At 39.7% G+C, this 19,164-nt stretch overlaps 1 protein-coding gene across 2 annotated transcripts in view; it reads right to left on the bottom strand.

Annotated features, from left to right (window-relative positions):
* Positions 1–596: 596 nt before the first annotated feature.
* The window catches only part of Naa16 (N-alpha-acetyltransferase 16, NatA auxiliary subunit), a 52,601-nt gene continuing 34,033 nt past the window's right edge, over positions 597–19,164 (bottom strand). The window contains exons 14-20 of one of the 2 annotated variants that reach the window (XM_041669738.1): positions 16,470–16,683; positions 14,150–14,343; positions 10,155–10,263; positions 9,102–9,200; positions 8,633–8,776; positions 2,745–2,842; positions 597–1,821 (exon numbers count right to left, since the gene is read on the bottom strand). In XM_041669738.1, coding sequence (XP_041525672.1) covers positions 1,639–1,821; positions 2,745–2,842; positions 8,633–8,776; positions 9,102–9,200; positions 10,155–10,263; positions 14,150–14,343; positions 16,470–16,683 — 1,041 coding nt within the window. In that variant the 3' untranslated portion in view covers positions 597–1,638. Of the gene's footprint in view, positions 1,822–2,744; positions 2,843–8,632; positions 8,777–9,101; positions 9,201–10,154; positions 10,264–14,149; positions 14,344–16,469; positions 16,684–19,164 lie in introns of those variants that run through there. The other variant, XR_005975976.1, reaches the window with a different exon arrangement.

The raw sequence follows: 19,164 nt of genomic DNA on the forward strand, positions 1-19,164 counted from the left end.
AATTTCTTTTATTATGTGTAGGTATAGTTTTGTGCCTCCAGAGGCCAGAAGAGGATGTGAGGTCCCTGGGGGACTGCAGTTGCAGGCAGCTGTGAGTCATATGACTGTCGTAAACCACCCAGTGTGGGTGCGAAGAACTGAACTTGGGCCTCTGTGTGCTCCTGACCACTGGGCCACCCCTACAGAGCAATGTTCTAGTCTGGTCACCAGCAACCTTCGAAAATGGCATCCTGCTGATAGTGAGATGAAGAATTACATACTTGCCAGAATATTTCATGACAAGTATCCATTAGATTGTTTGCTTGTTTGTTTGGTTTTTAAGTCTCACTATGTAGCCCCCAGGTAGGCTGGAACTCGATCCGCAGAGCAGACTGGTCTCCGACTCAGGGATTAAAGGAGTACACCATCATTCCTAGCCTATTTCTAAATTTTTAAAACACCAAAAGGAATCCCAGCTGCTGTAGCACCAAAACATATCTGGGAGGTGGTTATCAATAACCACATCTTCTATAAACTTAAAAATATTTTTCTAGTATGGACACATAATAACAACAGATATAAACAAACAACTTTGTATAAAATAATTTATTGTGGAATTGTCGAGACTGGAATTATTTTACAGTTAGTTTTTCTCCTCTCAGCAACTAAGTTTCTAGAAAGATAACGAGAAATCATTTTAATTAGAACTGTCTAAAATCTCCATTCTGAATTTGTATCAGACAGTGGAGTTAGACATTGATATAGCTGAGAAATAGTGATTCATTATATGATATGGCAAGGTGTCCCCGCCCCCAAATACTGATCAACAACATGTTATAGCTTAACTAATTATAGTTTAAGTTCTCATTTGAGAGATCTAAGCATTCACCAAGTAGTTAAACATGGCTGTGAGGGTGAGAGTGCCGCTTTAGTCTGTACTCTGCCCAATCATGCTCCCTTGAAGAAAATCTCTCAAAATAAGCTACTTACTAGCTCTCTAGCAATCAATCAAGAAAGCACAACTGCTCCACGATGATCTGTAAGTCCAGAACAAACACACAAGAGATTTCATGGTCAGCTTAGATGACTAAGAGGCAGACCAGCCTTCACATTCTGCATCGTCAACATAAAAACTGGAGCACCTTTATTAAACCATAAAGTGTCACAAAAGAATATTACTTTATTAGAATCTAATGACACAAGGAGGAAACAGAAATCATTCAAGTTAAGGTAAAAAGAGAGAATCATGTTAACTACCAAAATGGAAAATATGGCTATTTTTTAACATAAAGCTAACACTTCAAAATAAAAACAAAAAATCAAATAAAAAAGCCAATAAAGAGATCAAAACAGGTTCTGAAACTAGGATAAACAATAGTGTTAAGAGGGATGTTTATGCGTTAATCAGCAACTAAGTATAATACAGAAGCAACAACACTCCTAATTCAGGAGTGTAAGACTGTACAAGCATAAACAAGCAATTGTAACAGATGTCTATGTAAATTGGAGGCCAGACAGAGCGTAAAATAAGCTCACATAATACATCATTTAAAACTTCTATCCAAATATTTCATTTCATACCAATAAAATATACATTAGAAAAGAAACCCTGATGTGAATTCAAATTTGAATCTGTAAGAGCAAACTTTGCACAAGATTTCAAACTTCACACTTGAAGAACTCATGGTCAGCTGTTCGGTGTAGTGTGGCTTCAGTGGCAGCAGGCAGGAAGGCAGAGGTAAGCGGAAGCAGGTTATGGCAGGCCTTCCTGTACTCTTCATACTGGGAACTACAGTTCCCAAAGCTGCCGTCCAGCAGGGCCTCGGAAACCTTTGTAAGAGTCTAATGACACAGGAGGACACATCAATTCACAAAGATACAAGCAGCTTGCTAATGATTTTAATCAACAGACACAACCTATTCCTTACCCCAAGAAAGACTTCAGTCCCTTCTTATCTACAGTAAGCATTCACTACAAATAAAGAACATTAAACGCCAACTTGGAGCTGATTGTGATGGCACAGGCCTTTCCAATCACAGGGGGCTGAAGTAGGATTCTAATTCCAAGATTAACTGCATAGCAAGATCTTGTCTCAAAAGGGGGAAAAGGGAATGGCGAGATGCCTCAGCAGACAAATGCAGTTGTTGCCAAGCCTGACAATTCAAGTTCAATCTTGGGATCTATATGGGAAAGTAGAGAATCAAATCCCAAAAGTTGTCCTCTGACCTCCACATTCTTGGCATTGCACTCTCCTTCCCAATAAACAAACAAGCAGCCCCCCCCCCAAAAAAAATTTATGAGAGGAAAACACTCAAAAGCCTTAAAAAGATAATTCTAGTTTTTGTTTTATCGGGGCGGCTTAGCATCAAACTGAGTGTGTAGCCAGTGCTAGCTCTGAACTTCAGATGCTCCTGCTTCCACTCTGAGTCGCAGAATTACAGGCACACACCACCATATCAGGAAGTGTCCTTTACTGGCAACAGTTCACGTTACTAAGTGGCTCTATGTATGAGCCAGGAGGAAGGACTTTTCATGTTTTGCTATTTCAGTTAAGTTTAACTCAATTGTGCAACAGGTATCACTTGCACATCTATTTTTGAAACGAGAAAACAAACATTAACTTGCCTGAAGTCACACAGTTAGTAACAGGTGGGGCTGAGATTTGCATCCAGGCTGAGCATTTTAACCGAGTTAGAACTGTTGTAGAGATACACTTTTTGTGAGATAGTGCAAGACCTATCAATCAGCCTGTGAAGAATCTTACCTTCACATTTTTGTCTTTTATAGTGTCATCCAACCTAGTGGCAATAGCAATTGCTTTCTCTTGCCTTGACTTGTCCAGAAAATACATCATTTTAGCACCTGAAATTCCAAGACATTTCAAGATGAGTAACAACTGTTAAGGCTTACGTTCATCTAGTTTATACTGGCCAGTCAGATGTGGCTTACAGTGTTTAATCATCTAGTGGAGGGCTAGAGCTGGCATTCACCAGCTCTGGGTAGCCAACTATGACATGTGCTCCTAATTTCCTCCTGTTCAGTAACATCCCACTGAAGCTTTGGGCTACAATGAAAGCATGAGTTACCGAGACAAAGCTATCCGAAGAGCAGTGAAGAGCACTTGCTGCTCTTACAGAGGACCCAGGTTTAGTTTCCAGCATCCACACAGCAGCTCACAACTATCTGTAACTCCAGTTCCAGGCAAGCTGACACCCTCTTCTGGCCTCCATAGGTACTGCACACACGTGTGCACCAACACATACACATAAAACTTTAAAATTAAAATTTAAAACAAAACATTATTAAAGCTTTTCCCTCAGACAGTTATCAAACACTTACTGAAATAAGGCAAATTTGACAACTTCTATGCTTAGAAACAATGTGACTCAAAATATAAATGTACAGGGTTACTCTATATAATCAACAACAGCCAAAACCACTCTTTGGTCTTGTTTTTGTTTTTTCAAAACCACTTTTACAATGCTAGTACCTTAAACTAAAGCATCTAAAGAATAAATTACTGCCACAAAGAAATACAGTCAAAGAAAGATATTTCCACAAAGAAAGTAATTTATAAAAGCTATTTAAAGTAAAACAAAACACACTTCATATGTGTCCTGAAAACGATATGGCATATGTTCATGTTCCTACTGTATTCTTATTAATGTACATTATTTTTCTTTGTTGAAAACTCTATACATATTAACTTAGTTATAAAATGGTATCTTGACTTTTTTTTTTAAAGGAGCTTTTCTTTTTCTTTGGGATATTTTAATTGTACTCTGACACCCCCAAGACTGCCAATAAAGTTACTTACTAGTGGAGCTAGCTACTAGCTGACCAAAATTAGCCATAGAGGCTTTGGAGGACTGAGAACTTTAGAGGCACAGGAGGTAGTAGGGTGAGGCTTAGAAAAAGTCTCAGCCCTTTTGAATTGAGGAAGGAGAGAGGTCACTGGCCACTTCTCCTTCACTTCTCTGATCATTCAGGTTTTGACTCTTGAGTTTGTATAGTTAGATAAATGCTCCATTCATCTTTCCTTTCTTAAGACATATTTATTATGTACAGTGTTCTGTGTGTACAATGGCCTGCATGTCAGGGGAGGGCATCAGGTATCATTCATATGGTTACGAGCCTCCATGTAGTTGCTAGGGATGGAACTCAGGAAGAGCAGTCAATTCTCTTAACCTCTGATCCATTTCTCCAGCCCCCATCTTTCATTTTTATATGGTAGAAATTTTCCTTTTCCTTAGAATATTTTAAAAATCATTTCTCTATCATCCTGGTCTTCTAAAAAATTACTTTCACCTACTGTGGTGAGCCATGCCAGAGGAGCAGCAAGTTGCTATTGGAGGTCCAAAGTCAGCCCAGCAGAATGGAATCCTCTGATGGGCCAGTTTCGTTTAGGAAAAGCCACAGGACTGCAGACCCTGGAATGTCTTTTGTTTCTGCTGTGCCTTTACATGTTTGCTGCGGCTCTCTTTCTCTGCTATCTAGCATGGTGAGTGGACATGGGGAGATCTCCACTGTCTGTAATATTGTGTGTTTATCTCTTGGAAACAACCTACTCTACTGGGCATTTTTACCTGTGAATTGCCGAGATGGCCCCTCCCTAGGCTGTACTGTTTAATTTAATTATGAGAGCTTATAGTGCTTTGATGAATAAAAATAAATACAAGGATATGTTTCACAGTCAGGGTCTGAGTCTCACCTAAGGAGCTGCATGGATTGTAGCGCAAGTTAATGACCAACAGTTGAGTCTCAGTAGCCCAGTTCATTTAAATTTTTTTAACCTTAATGTTTGCTAAATAACTTTGAGGTGAAAAACCCAAGAAGACAATCTAAAGTTTTAAAACAGCACATAGTTGAATGCGGAACTCTTTCAAGGTCAGAGAACAAGAACAAAGCAGCCCAGTTATTACAGGCCGGCTGACGTACTCTCCTTGCTAGGTTTGGTTTATGACCAAAAGTGATGATTAGGGCTGGAGAGATGGCTCAAGCAGTTAAGGGTGCACCCACCCATGGAGACAGTGGGGCTGATCTATTGGGAGCTCACCAAGGCCAGCTCGACTGTGACTGAAAAAGCATGGGATAAAACCGGACTCTCTGAATATGGCGGATAATGAGGGCTGCTGAGAAGCCAAGGACAATGGCACTGGGTTTTGATCCTACTTCATGTTCTGGCTTTGTGGGAGCCTAGCCAGTTTGGATGTTCACCTTCCTAGACCAGGACGGAGGGGGGAGGACTTTGGACTTTCCACAGGGCAGGGAACCCTGACTGCTCTTCAGACTGGAGAGGGAGGGGGAGAAGAGTAGGGGGAGGGGGAGAAGAGTGGGAGGAGCGGGAGGGAAATGGGAGGCTGGGAGGAGGCGGAAATTTTTTTCAATAAAAAAAGATTAATTAATTAATTAATTAATTTAAAAAAAAGAGCATTGCCTGCTCTTCCAAAGGTCCTGAGTTCAATTCCCAGCAACCACATGGTGACTCACAACCATCTGTAATGAGGTCTGGTGCCCTCTTCTCGCCTTCAGGCATATACACAGACAGAATATTGTATACATAATAAATAAATAAATAAAGTGATGATTAATTCTTACATCCATTCAAGTAGAGCTGACTGATTCTTTTTCATATATGAAAGTTTAGGTTTGTGATTAAGTGATTGGTCCTTTCTCTGTAACTGTAAAATGCAGCCTGCCAGTAAGAGACCTGACAAAAACACCTTGCTTGCCACATGGTTAATCTATAACAAGTTGCTTGGGTTCCTGGGATAATTTGTTTAATATCTGTAATACATAAAATGTTTGATCATGTGAGGGAGATTAAAAACATATTTTTTATCTATAATAATTCACTTGAAAAATGGAATGCAACTGTTTTGACTCTTGTACTGCCTGGAAGATTCTGTCGGGGCATAAAAGCTGTAAAACAACATGAGATAGAGAGAATAAAGAGAGAGAATAACAAGAATTGGAATAAAGGAGGAAAACATCAGTAGAGTCTGTGAGTGCCTTTTTCCTTAACATGAATCAGATAGAAAAGTTTAGCTTCGCTGACTCCATGATTCCTATCAAAGCCCTGTGCTGCTGGAGGCTGGACCCCAAACAGCAGCAACCTATTTAAAAATTATTATTATTTATTTAATTATTATAAATTATTTTAATTAATTTTGTCTGTGGGGGGGTTATGCATCTGAGTGCAGGCACCCACAGAGGCCAGAGGTGTTAATCCCTCTAGGGCTGGAGTTCTAGGTGGCTGTGAGCCTCCTGATAGGTTCTGAGAATCTGACTCAGATCATCTGGAAGAGCAGTGCATGAATGCTCTTAACCCCTGAGCCAACTCTCCAGCCCGTCCTCTGTTCTTACAGAAAAATTCTTCTCTGCTCTTTCTACCTAGAAATGTAATTTTTTTAAATGTTAATTCTTCCACATGTATTACAATGAAGACATTTTCTTTAACAAAGCTTAGATTAAAATTATCTACACAATTTTAGGCAAAATTATCTACATGGTTTAAAGCAGAGCACAGTCCAGGGAGGGGAGCAGAGAAAAAGGTAGAGCTCAGTAAAAATTTAAAAAAAAAAAAAAAAAAAAAAAAGCAGAGCCCAGTTAAACTTGGTATATCTTTCACTTTACCTCCAACTTTTCTACCATCCTTCATCTAGTTCTCATTGACATGTTAGCAATCTGTGTAAGAAGCCTAGAACCCTTTCCAAAACAAACAGGACACTGTGAGAACAGTCTCTGTCCAGATGATGTCTCTAAAACACAGGGAACATGAGAAACACAAATGGCTCCTGAGGCTGCTTGAGCAGATCTGAGTTTCTGGTATACTAGACAACACAGAATGGGGTCCCAACACACTGGAGACACACAGAATGGTGCAGAGCCCTCTGTCCCAGGGCACACTGCCAGGATATGCTGCTCCTCATGTATACCCTCACATGCCACGGTGTGGATGCCATTCGGACTCATGGGATAACAACGTCATGTGTCCTTAGCTGACTGGATAGTAAATGTATATACACCAGTGAATTTCCACATTAAACTAGATCTGCACCCCGATGCTGGTCCCAGAGTCTGCTTCCCAGGTAACTCAGCGTCACGCTGTGGCTCTCACCCCTCAAGCTGCCAGAGTAATGCCCCACGGGACACAAATAAATTTTCAAGACACAAAATATGTAACACAAGGCAAGGGATGTAGCACAGTTGGTAAACTGTTTGCCTAACTTTGCATGAAGGCCTGGGTCCACTCTCCAGCACTACACAAAACCAGATGTGGTGACCATGGCTCTAATCTTAGTACTCAGCATGTGGACGCAGTAAGCTGTTCCAGGTCATCCTTGGCTATAAGAAGCCAACCCAATGGCATTAAACCCCCTCCACCAAATAAATAAATAAATAAAAATAAAAAAGAATAACAGCAATAAGAATTTGAGAAAAAATTACTCATAATCTCAGTATCCAAAGACAACATTAAAGTTTTGGTATAAACTTTCTTTCAGACCTTTTCCCAGGCATATTTTTACATAGTTGAGATTTAATGTTCACTGGTCTCTGCTGATGTATATAGAAAGTTATTTATAACCAGATAACTGGGTAAGTGTGATCAAAGCAGCTGCAAAGTCAGCCTGGGCTACATGAGACCTTATCTCAAAAATAAATATATAAATAAATGAATACACCTCTTACTCATTGTTACTATAAATCATTTCAATGGAATTCACACTGTGTTAAAGGGTTAAATGACTACCTGATTCCACTCTACCATTTACCACTGCTTCCCATATCACGAAACACACTCTTGTTCATTCTCTTTCCCCAGATTTTATATACATTTCAGTAGATATCTTTGTATTGAAAGCTCTTTCTTTCTTTGCATTAATTTTGTTTGAGCCAGGGTTTGTGTATGTAGTCAACTAAAGTCGTTTCAACCTTGTAATCTGCCTGCACTAGCATCTAAGAACAACTACTCCCCACAATGGCAGTTGGATTCAGTTATTTACAAAAGTATAACTATAGAATCAAAAGGCAGAGTTAATGTGCAACTTTTTAAAAATATTTTTATATTTTATGTGTACTGCTCTGCCTGTATATGTATCTGTGTACTGTGTGCATACCTGGTACACGCAGAAGTCAGAAGAGAGCACTGGGTCCCCTGGAACTAGCGTTAAGGATGGCTGTGCGTCACCATGTGGGGCTCTGGAAACTGAACCTGGGTTTGCAAGAGCAGCAGTACTCTTAACCACTGAGCCTCTCTCCAGCACCGATGGTGCAACTCTCAGTAAGATAGACAAAAGCTTTCCTACGTTGCTGTGTGAATCAATTCCAAGAGTGGTGCTTCTATTCTCCTTTTTAACAAGAACATTTTGGCCAGGTCAAAAATACAAATTGGGAAAGGAGGACTCGAGAGATGGCTCAGTGGTTAAGAGCACTGCTCTTCCAGGGGTCCTAAGTTTAATTCCCAGAAACTACGTGGTGGCTCACAGCCAACCTAATGAGATCTAGTGCCCAGGCATACATGCAGGCAGGACACTGTACGATCGGTAGATCGATAGATTAATAGATATTAAAAAAAAACCAAAAATACAAATGGTTCTATGTTCTTTCTTTCTGGTAATTAATTAGACGTACACTTTTCCAAATACAAACCTGAAAGTAGATGCTGAAGAGAGGTAGCATTGTGTTTGAGAAAATCTTCATTAAAGCTGTACAAATCTCTGTTGACAAATATTTTCTTCATTTCTTGAGCTAGAACTTTGCTCACAATGTCTGGAAGATTACTATGATCAGATACTACAAAAACAAAAACATTTGAATTTGTTTTTCATCTATCCTTTCAGGGGGAAAAAAAATCAACTGAAATATTTTTATAATTAGTGTTAAGCTTAATCTATATATCCAGAGTAAAATTATTCTATCGCCCCTCTGAAACAAACAGTATAGTCTCAAATGCACTAATTTTATCTTATTGGTAAATCACAGGTGTACTACCATTTGCTATCAGGCAAACTTTGATTAGATTGTATCTCTGCAGACTCCTTCCTGCCTGGCGAATGGAGGATGGCTGACAGTGCTTCTCATAGCTGCATATGGATAAACACTCCCTCCTCATACTTACCAGATTTAGAAAACTTAATCAAGCATTCATGTAACCATGCATTATTACTGTCGATGGCAAAGGCTCGTTTAACAGATTGCAACATTAGCAGAAACTTCCCTGTGCCAGAAAAACACATCAAAAAATGTTATCAGTATTTGTGTGTTATCTTCTTCATTTATTTTAGCTTCACTTAAATTCAATTTAAAAACTTAATTTTTAAAACACACTTGTGAGAAAAAAATCAAAGTTAATTTGCATTATCTAAGACAATTTTTGCTTTCCTAAGAAAATCTTTAAAAGTTGATTCACATAGGCTAGGAGGTGCACATCTTTAGCCGCAGAACTCAGGAGGCAGAGACAGACAGATCTCTGTGAGTTCAAGGCCGGCCTGGTCTAAAGAGCTAGTTCTAGGACAGCCAAGGCCATACAAAGAAACTCTGTCTCAAAAAACCAAAGAAGAAGAAAAAAATACTTCACATAAATGCTAGGTTTTCACTGCTGTGATAAAACACATGATCAAAAGCAACCTGGGGAGGAAAGGGTTTATTTCATCTTACAGCTGAACTCATCATCATGCGGAGACCATGGAGGAACTTACTGGCTTGCTCAGTGTGCTTTCTTATACTTCAAACAATCACCAGCCCATAGTGAGCTAGAGTCTTCCACAATAAACCAGAAAATGTTCCGCAGGCCATTTTCTCAAGCGAGATTTCCTCTTCCCAAATGTAAAACTTTAGTTTGTATTGACATAAAACATGTAAACAATCTGTGTAATTGTTCAAAATATTTTCATACTGGATTTTATAATATTTTAATATGTTGCCCAGCAAATTTTTGAGTAGAAAAATAAAAGGGAATTGAATCTTCTGTGGAAGGTTGCTCTAAAAAGCAAAAATGGATCTAAGTGAGATCACCATTATACAGGCTAGAAGCTGTACTCAAGGTTAAGAGTGTGTTAGTTGGGTAAAGAAGCACATGCCCAGCCTATGTGAAGCCCAGGCTTCAACCCCCTGCACCACTGAAAACAAAACAATAATAAGCATACAAACCTTAGTCAAAACAATTTGTTACCTTTTCTAAAATATATTTCGAATGCCAGCAGGTGAGTATGAATGTTATCAGCAGCAAGGGTCTTCAGAGGAGTGAGGAACTTGATGGCTTCTTCTAATGGATTGTCAACCTATTTTGAAGCAGAGAAGAAAATTTTTGTATTTAGAAAGCAGGTATAGTCAGGTGGTGGTGGCACACACCTTTAATCACAGCTCTTGGGAAGCAGAGGCAGTTGAATCTCTCTCTGTGAGATCAAGGCCAGCCTAGTCTACATAGCAAGTTTCAGGACAGTCAGAGCTACCCAGAGAAACAAAACAAAACAAACAAAAACAAAACAGCTACACATGCGAAGTTCATTTCAAGTTTTATATAAACATGTACAGATATACATTTGTATACTTTCTTATACAGCCCTGCTGCAGTCTACAAGAATTATGCAGTGAGGTTTCAGCTGATAGAGTGGAAGGTTAACCACCAGAATGAATGCATTCTGATGGAGAATAACCGAGTCACATGATGCTGGGCCTATCACCTTTTGTATAACGACTGTTCTTACAGTAGAACTCTTGTGAAGCCATAAGCACTTTCTTTCTCTGAGTAGGAGCTGCCCCAAAAGATTCAGCGTGTATAAATTATTGGGCACATTTTTCCTACGAACTGGAATATTGGGTGACCTATCCCCACTTTGTGGGACCTTGGGTGAGAAATTAAGTCATACAATCTAAAACCTTGGTTCCCACAGTCTAATTTCTGCTCCATTCCCTGAGATAATTTATACAATGAGAACTACACAGCGGTAAAAATTAAGGACATCTTGAAATTTGCAGGCAAATGGACGGATCTAGGAAAAAAACATATTGAGTGAGGTAATCCAGACCCAGAAAGATAAATACAATATGTACTCACTCATAAGTGGCTTCTAGATATAAAGCAAAGAAAAACCAGCCTACAGGCCACAACCCCAGAGAACCTAGACAACAAAAAGGATCCTAAGAGAGATATTCATGGATTTACATAGGAAGGTGAAAAAGACAAGATCTCCTAAGGAAATGGGAGTGTGGGGTGGAGGGACATGGGAGAGGGTAGAAGGGGAGACGGGAGGAAGGGAGAAGTGGAGAAAAATGTATATCTCAATATGAACAATTAAAAAAGTATTTAGAAGAAAGCCAGCTCCCTGCAATTATCTTTTATTTTGGCAGGACATTTGGTCAGGAGAGGAGTCTTTCAAAGAGATCACATTTGGAGCCTTCAAGATAGGGGTGGACATGTCCAAGTTTATTTCTTAGCCCTTCCTGATAAGGGGATTGGGTGTCCCAAATTCTCCTGCAGATGACTTGGGAAAGTGCTAACCACAGCTGACCCCTGCTCTAACCCTACAAAAAGCTTCTAACTCCTTACACTTACCCTCACTCACCTCAGCTTACTGATACAGGAATTTAACCAAGAAATTTACCATCTGTGTCCTAACCTGAGAGATAACAGAAAAAAGTCATTGTTTATTTAGCCAGCTCTGGAGGAAGGTAATCCCCTTCACATGGACTGCATTAGGACAAGCACCTCTGTTGGGCATGGGCAGTGGGATTTTGTACTCTATAACCATAAAGCCTCCTTGTTCTAACCACTTTGGGGGATAGATGTAATTTGCATATCTGAGAAGTCCCTGGTGAAAATGCTGACGCGGACCAGATGACACACGTTTTCTTTTGCAGTTTCACTGGTCACCATAACAACTCTGACGCTGATCACAGGCCTTCAGTGTGGCAGGCAGAGAGAGGCTGCTGATCACCATGTGCTTCCAAACCTCTAGTTTAATTAATCATACTTAAGAATATAGTATTGTGCATGACCTCCTCTCCTCCCCTCTTAGAATTTAATTAATCATACTTAAGAATATAGTATTGTGCATGACCTCCCCTCCTCCCCTCTTAGAATTTAATTAATCATACTTAAGAATATAGTATCGTGCATGAACTCCCCTTCTCCCCTCTTAGAATTTAAAGCCTCCTAAAGCAGCCTTTTGGCTTTTAGCGCTGCCCGGGTGTCCTAGTCATGTCTCCCCAGGGCCATAAAGATGCTGACTCTCTTGGAACAGTTCTTACCTGCTTTATGACCCTGAGAAATTCAAGCTCTGTAACTTTGTGATTACCAGACAATTGCTATTGTGTGTGTATATAAACTAGAAACTGCAGCATGGCAGAATAAAGAAACTGGCACGAAGAAGTATGGCGTGAGAGATTCATTTCTCACCCTCAGACCCTTAGCCTTCTGCTCACTGAAGCTTTCTTTCTGAACCCTGAGACAGCATTGAGGCTGGCCCTCAAAAAGCTCTCAATAGGAGCACCGAACAGAAATCTCAAGGTCCAAATCAGGAGCAGAAGGAGAGAGAGTACGAGCAAGGAACTCAGGACCGCGAGGGGTGCACCCACACACCGAGACAATGGGGATGTTCTATCGGGAACTCACCAAAGCCAGCTGGCCTGGGTCTGAAAAAGCCTGGGATAAAACCGGACTCGCTGAACATAGCGGACAATGAGGACTACTGAGAACTCAAGAACAATGGCAATGGGTTTTTGATCCTACTGCACGCACTGGCTTTGTGGGAGCCTAGGCAGTTTGGAGGCTCACCTTACTAGACCTGGATGGAGGTGGGTGGTCTTTGGACTTCCCGCAGGGCAGGGAACCCTGATTGCTCTTTGGGCTGACGAGGGAGGGGGACTTGATTGGGGGAGGGGGAGGGAAATGGGAGGCGGTGGTGGGGAAGAGACAGAAATCTTTAATAAATAAATAAATTTAAAAAAATTAAAAAATTTAAAAAAAAGATTAATACGAAAAAAAAAAGCTCTTGATAAAGCCAAAATGAGCACGGAAACATTTAAAACTCTCACCTGTAAATAAATTCAAAGTACATAGTCAAAAGGTAGAGAGATAGCACAACTGTTATGAGCACTTACTGTTAAAGGACCCAGCTCCCAGCACCATGTTAGGCAGCTAACAACAACTTGTAAGGCCAGCTCCAGGAGAGCCAAAGGTTTCTACTGGCCTCTGTAAGCCATCCCTAACACACATACACACACACACACACACACGCACGCACGCACGCATGCACGCACGTAAACAATAAGATGAAAATACACTGCTCCTACAACAAACTTCACACACTGGTGTCCTCTCAATTCTGTAGATTCTAAGTCCCACACCATTTGCTCAGCAGGTTTAAAATTAAGGCGTCAGAAGCACTGTATCCCCTTTCACAGGTCTTAGGAAGGAATTCATTTCCAAGCCTTTTCTACTTCCTTCAGCGACCCACATCACGTGACTCTGGCCCTCTTCCACCTTGAATGCCAACAGCACATCACCCTATCCTTATGTCCCATTTGTGACAGGCCTTATCTGGCCATGCTGGCCATGTGGGCATTTCAGGCTGATATCTCTCTCTCTCTCTCTTTCTCTCTCTCTCTCAAATAGATTGTTTTCCTCTCACAGAATACATCTCGATTACAGAACCCCTTCCCTCTGCTCCTCTCAGTTCCTCCCCACCTCCCGTCCAATCTAGGTCCACCCCCTTTCTGTCTCTTACTAGAAAACAAATAGGCTTCTAAGGGATAATAAAAATATATATAGTAAGCACAAAACACTGACCCATTCATCCACACACTCGGGAAGCCGTAAGATATATGCAAAGGACCTGTTTCAATGGCTGGATCCTCCAGTTAATCTCTTCATCTTAACTACAGCTAGTTACAACCTTAATTGCCCTTTGCCATGTACACACTCTCGCAGGTTCTGGGAGTTAGAATGTGCCTTTAGAGGACCCCATTCTGGTCTACAATAGTTCTATATATAATTTTACATTAGCCAAAATTTGCATATTGTCATTCAAATAGTAACCAGGGTTCTCATAATGACCTGAAATAACAAAAGTGGTTTCTTACTTAAACATTTAAATAAATCATAGCCAGAACAGGATCAAACAGCACGACTTTTACCATAAACAGTTAGTTGTAAACTCAACTCACCCTCTCTAGCTTTTCAGGTGTAAGTTCTTCCTTATGACCGCTGGCAGTTTCTTCTTCTTCTTCTCTTTTTTTCTTTTGATGTTTCTGTTGACGTTCCCTTTCTATGTGCTTTCTCTCTTCTTCTAACATAGCCTTTTTCTGGGCTCTTCTTTGCTTGCTAAGCATTTTCTTCAGTTCTTTGGCTGACAGGATTTCTATAAATGTTCAAATGTGTAAAACATGGTTACTCCCATCTTATATGTTTTGCCTTTTCTATAATATATACTATCGATATAATTTTCTTTTAGGAAGGGATGGAGGTAACTATGTAAAAGGTTTTAGAAAGTATATTCCTGTGGCTAACCAAACACAGCACACAAGAGATAGCCTATAAATGCTGGTTGCATTAATAACTAAAACTACTTAGCTCAACCCTGCCTCTGTCAAGTTGATACAATCTCCAGTAACCTGGGAAGAGTCTCAATAAGGACCCGTCTAGACGAGGTTGGCCTATCGGCATATCTGTGGGAAACTGTTTTGGTTAAGTTAACTGATGTGGGAAGAGCAACACCATTTCCTGGGCTTGGGTCCCGTACTGTATTATAAAGGAGAAAGGGCTGAGCACTGTATTTATGCAGACATCCTTGCTGCTCCTGACTGTGGACTGTGAACAGTTGCTCTAGGTTCCTGTTGCCTTGGCTCCCCTGCTATGATGGACCCCAACCTGGATACAGTTCCATCACCTGCTTTTGTCAAGACAGTTCACAACCGGAAAACAAACACAGTCTCCTATACAATAAATAACAGGAAAATCACTTTATCCCCCTCAGTTTCAAGTCATAAATCATGTACCAAGTGTTTCAAGGGTGAGAGAATGTAGCCAATAAAACCTATACCTCTGAGCTACTACATACTGGGCCTCCATCTGAACACTGGCAGTCCAGTGAGTGAAATATAGCAGATGCACTCTCACTGTCAGTAAAGCAGATACTACAAGTTGTAAGAATGTGTATTTTTCCTGAAGTATTCAAAGCTTTTAAATTTGTAATTAAAAAAAACATTTATTAGACTGGGTAGTGGTGGCACATGCTTTTAATCCCAGCACTCAGGAGGCAGAGGCAGGTGGATCTCTTGAGTTTGAGGCCAGTGTCTGGTCTACAGAGTGAGTTCTAGTACAGTCAGGGCAACACAGAGATACAAAACAAAACAAAAACATTGTGCTTGTGGTGGGAGAGGTAAAGAGGTTAAGACTGGAGGGGAGGGGCTGGAGAGATGGCTCAGAGGTTAAGAGCATTGCCTGCTCTTCCAAAGGTCCTGAGTTCAATTCCCAGCAACCACATGGTGGCTCACAACCATCTGTAATGAGGTCTGGTGCCCTCTTCTGGCCTGCAGGCATAGACACAGACAGAATATTGTATACATAATAAATAAATAAATAAATATTTAAAAAAAATAAATAAAATAAAATATTATTAAAAAAAAAAAAGACTGGAGGGGAGGTATACCCTAGTGCATGTGTGAAGGTCAAAGGTCAATCTTATAGAACTGGTTCGCTCCTTCTACCTTTACTAGGGTTCCGGGAACCAAACTCAGATCATGAGGTTTATATGGTAAGAATTTTATCTGCTGAGCCATCTCACAAGCCTCAAAAGTCTTTTTTTTTTTTAATTACTACTTAAAGAAAAGAAAATAGTCCACAGACATTTATGTTCTTTCTTAACTGATGTTACTGAAAACAAAATCAAGACAGACAGCTTGATGTTGTGGCACATCCCTGTAACTCCATTTAGGAGGCTAAGGCAGAAAAATCAAGAATTTGAGGGCAGCTGGGCAGAGAGACTGGGGAGTAGGAGGAGGCATGCAAGTCGTCTCATTGGGTTGACCGAGATATATCTGCTAAAGAACATCAGCCCTGACTTTATTTGAAGTCTCCCAGACTTTTTCCTAATGTATCAATAGCCAATACTGTCTTCTCATCCATTTTACAACATACTCTTTTATTGTTAATAGCTGTACAAACATAGGGTGAGATAAGACAATCTGATATAGTATATAGTGCATAACTGAGTTAACCTTTTCTTTCTTTTTTCTTTTGTTCTTTTGTCGAAACAAGGTTTCTCTGTACCTAGCTGTCTTGGAACTCATTCTGTAGACCAGGCTAGCCTTGAACTGAAGGATCTGCTTGTGTCTGCCTCCTGAGTGCTAGGGTTAAATATGTACACTACCACCGCCCAGCTAATATTTTTATATCCTTAATCATTTGTTGATAATTTTCCTATGCAATATGTTAATATCTGATAATGTTCTGAAATTTAATATATTTTTAAAATCTTTTCATTACCTGAATTTATGTCTTGTTGCTTGCTTTCACTGGTTAAAGGATTATCATGTAATTTCAAATATATTTCAATTGCTGATCTAGCAGCCTTGAAATAAAAGGTGTGTCTTCTGAGAGTATCTTCTAATCTCAATAGGTCAACATAAGCACGAAGGGTCATCTTTCTCATGCAGTATGTATGGAAGTCAAATTGATCATCGGTTATCTCAAAAAAATGCTTAAAAACAAAACCACAAGATTATCCCTTACATTTATGTCAATAACCTCTACCTTTTAAAAGAAAATTACAGAAATCCCCCAACAATACAGTCACAGTTGCACATGGTTGCCCTTTCCAATGTTGACACAAAAGGCATCAAGTTTTCTGCACTCAACCTAAAGTGTCTTTTTCACAGCTGCACTATGCTGACCACACCTGATCCCAACTTAAAGGGCTGTCCTATAATCCACCCTATTTCCTCCTATCATAGTTTGTGATGACCCTCTACGCTGACAAGACAGGTATCAGGTCATCTTTTAAACCTGTCAATGTAGTTCTCCTCTGTCCGCCAATAAAAAGCAACAAGGCAAGAACTAAACACAACTGGGAAACTGACGCCACGCAGGCTCACGTTAAATGTTCACAACTCTAACCCATCTACCCTCCCTGACCTGCCGTGAGGGCAAGACTCACTGTTTGTAACCCACCAGGTGAGGCAGAGCTTGTCGATAGGGCATGTGAACAAGTCTTTCACTTCTCAGTGCCTTAGTGGTTTCATCTAAATTATGAATACATCTATAAGTCAGTTTCTTAACACGATTGTTCAAGCAACATGTTTTAAAGTTTATCCTTATTAGTAGAGTGCTATCAAAGACAGCATTATTTATGACTTTTCCCTATGAAGAAGCTCCATTAACATACCCATATTCCATAAATTTTTAAACCTTAAGTCACAAGGGCTTCCTAACAAGTGCAATGCTTTCATCTAATTTCCAAAGGAATCACACCCCACCCACAAAAGGTTAAGTAGTAGTTCCTTTCATAAAAAGAAAACAATTCACCTCTTATCTACACAAAGCAATTTTATAATTCAGTTCTCTCCCTGAAACATATTTATACCTCTGCTTCCCCACTCCGCTTTGGCTTCTCCAAATTCATATACAAAATGAAGTACTCCATATTCCCTTGGGGGAAAGAGGGTGCTGAGGGTGGTCTAGCAACTCACTGTGCAGAGGATATATTAGCAATTGTTCCTAATCACTTGATATTTTCAGTCATCTTGGTAATGAGAAACATGTTATATATACAGAATCACACTAAATACCTAAGAGTTTAAGAGAAGAATTCCAAGACGAATAAAAGTAAAACATGGAGACAAGAAACAGATAAAAATAAACATTACATATTAGTTCAGTTATTCGAAAATTATGTTTAATGACATATTTGAAAATTGAATTTTCCCAATGAGATAAATTAGTAACATTAATTTATTTTTTTTAAATCAAAGGCTAACATATTTCAAAAAGTTGTCAGTACTTTTCCTTAAGGTAAACCAAGGTGACATAAAGATAATACATTAAAATTAAACACAGTTGGCTAAGGGAAACAGAAAGGCTAAGTTCTAGAACATACAGTACGATGAAAACATTTAAGGGACTACAAGACTTTATTTAGGTTGAGAAACACATGAAAAGGAGATGACGAGCTTCCAAAGCTATTCCTAGAAATATCAGTAGACATGGATTTCAATCCCATTTTAGAAGTCATCTGAAACCACACTCAATCCACCTCTATCAGTAACAGCCCACAGGCTGCCTCTCTCCAGTTGATGTCTTTATAAAGTGGGCGACCAACTTAGCCCAGTTTACCAGAAGCCATCTCGGTTTTTCCAGTGATTACACTGTGTCTTGGAACCACTCGACCAAAGGCAAACCTGGGTGTTTATTTACTCCATATAGCTCCCAGTAGTTTTTTTTTAAAAAAAAAAAAAAGCTAGAAGCAATCAGAAAAAGCAGGATACTGCAATGGCATATGGACATTTGCTTTGGAATAAACACGGGCATTGCAGAATACTACATAACAACTAAAGAAATAACCTTCAACCCTTTCTCCCCTGCCTAGCAGACACTGCTGGCAGATGGTCAACAAAGCTAAGCTTGACCATGAACTTTGAAGCTACCACCTACTATACAGCAAGACCCTCTCTCAGCAAAACAAAACAAAACAAAAATTGGGCTTGAATTAAGACCAGTTGGCAAATAATTAAGAAAAGCCATCAAAGTTTTAGAATATGACTTTCTTCAGGAATTCTGAACGGCCTTCTCTTCTGGCCACTTTTCTGTCTGCCATCTCTCTCAATTCTTGGCTCAGACAATTAAGAACGCACACAAAGGGCGGAAAAATGCCTGCTCTTGAAAATGGTGACTGGATCAACTCAGGGAATACACAACCTTTTCCCGTCTAAAGGATCTGTTGTTATAAAGCATGTGATAACTTAAAAGATGCAACAGACTTTAGAAATCCCAAATTATACGGAGTTAGAAATGCATATTATATTATATGCAATATATATTGCCCTGACCCAAATATTAACCAGCACACTAAAAAAGATCCCAGTGTTTTTAAAAAGATAAATAATTTAGAGTGTTGCTATGAATACAACCTTACAGTTAGTACTTTGAAAACAGTTGTTTTGTTTAATAAAACTTAAGCATCAGA

Source organism: Microtus oregoni, unplaced genomic scaffold (genome assembly GCF_018167655.1).
Source record: "Microtus oregoni isolate MIOR12 unplaced genomic scaffold, Mior012 000001F_ref0000356, whole genome shotgun sequence".
NCBI lineage: Eukaryota > Metazoa > Chordata > Mammalia > Rodentia > Cricetidae > Microtus > Microtus oregoni.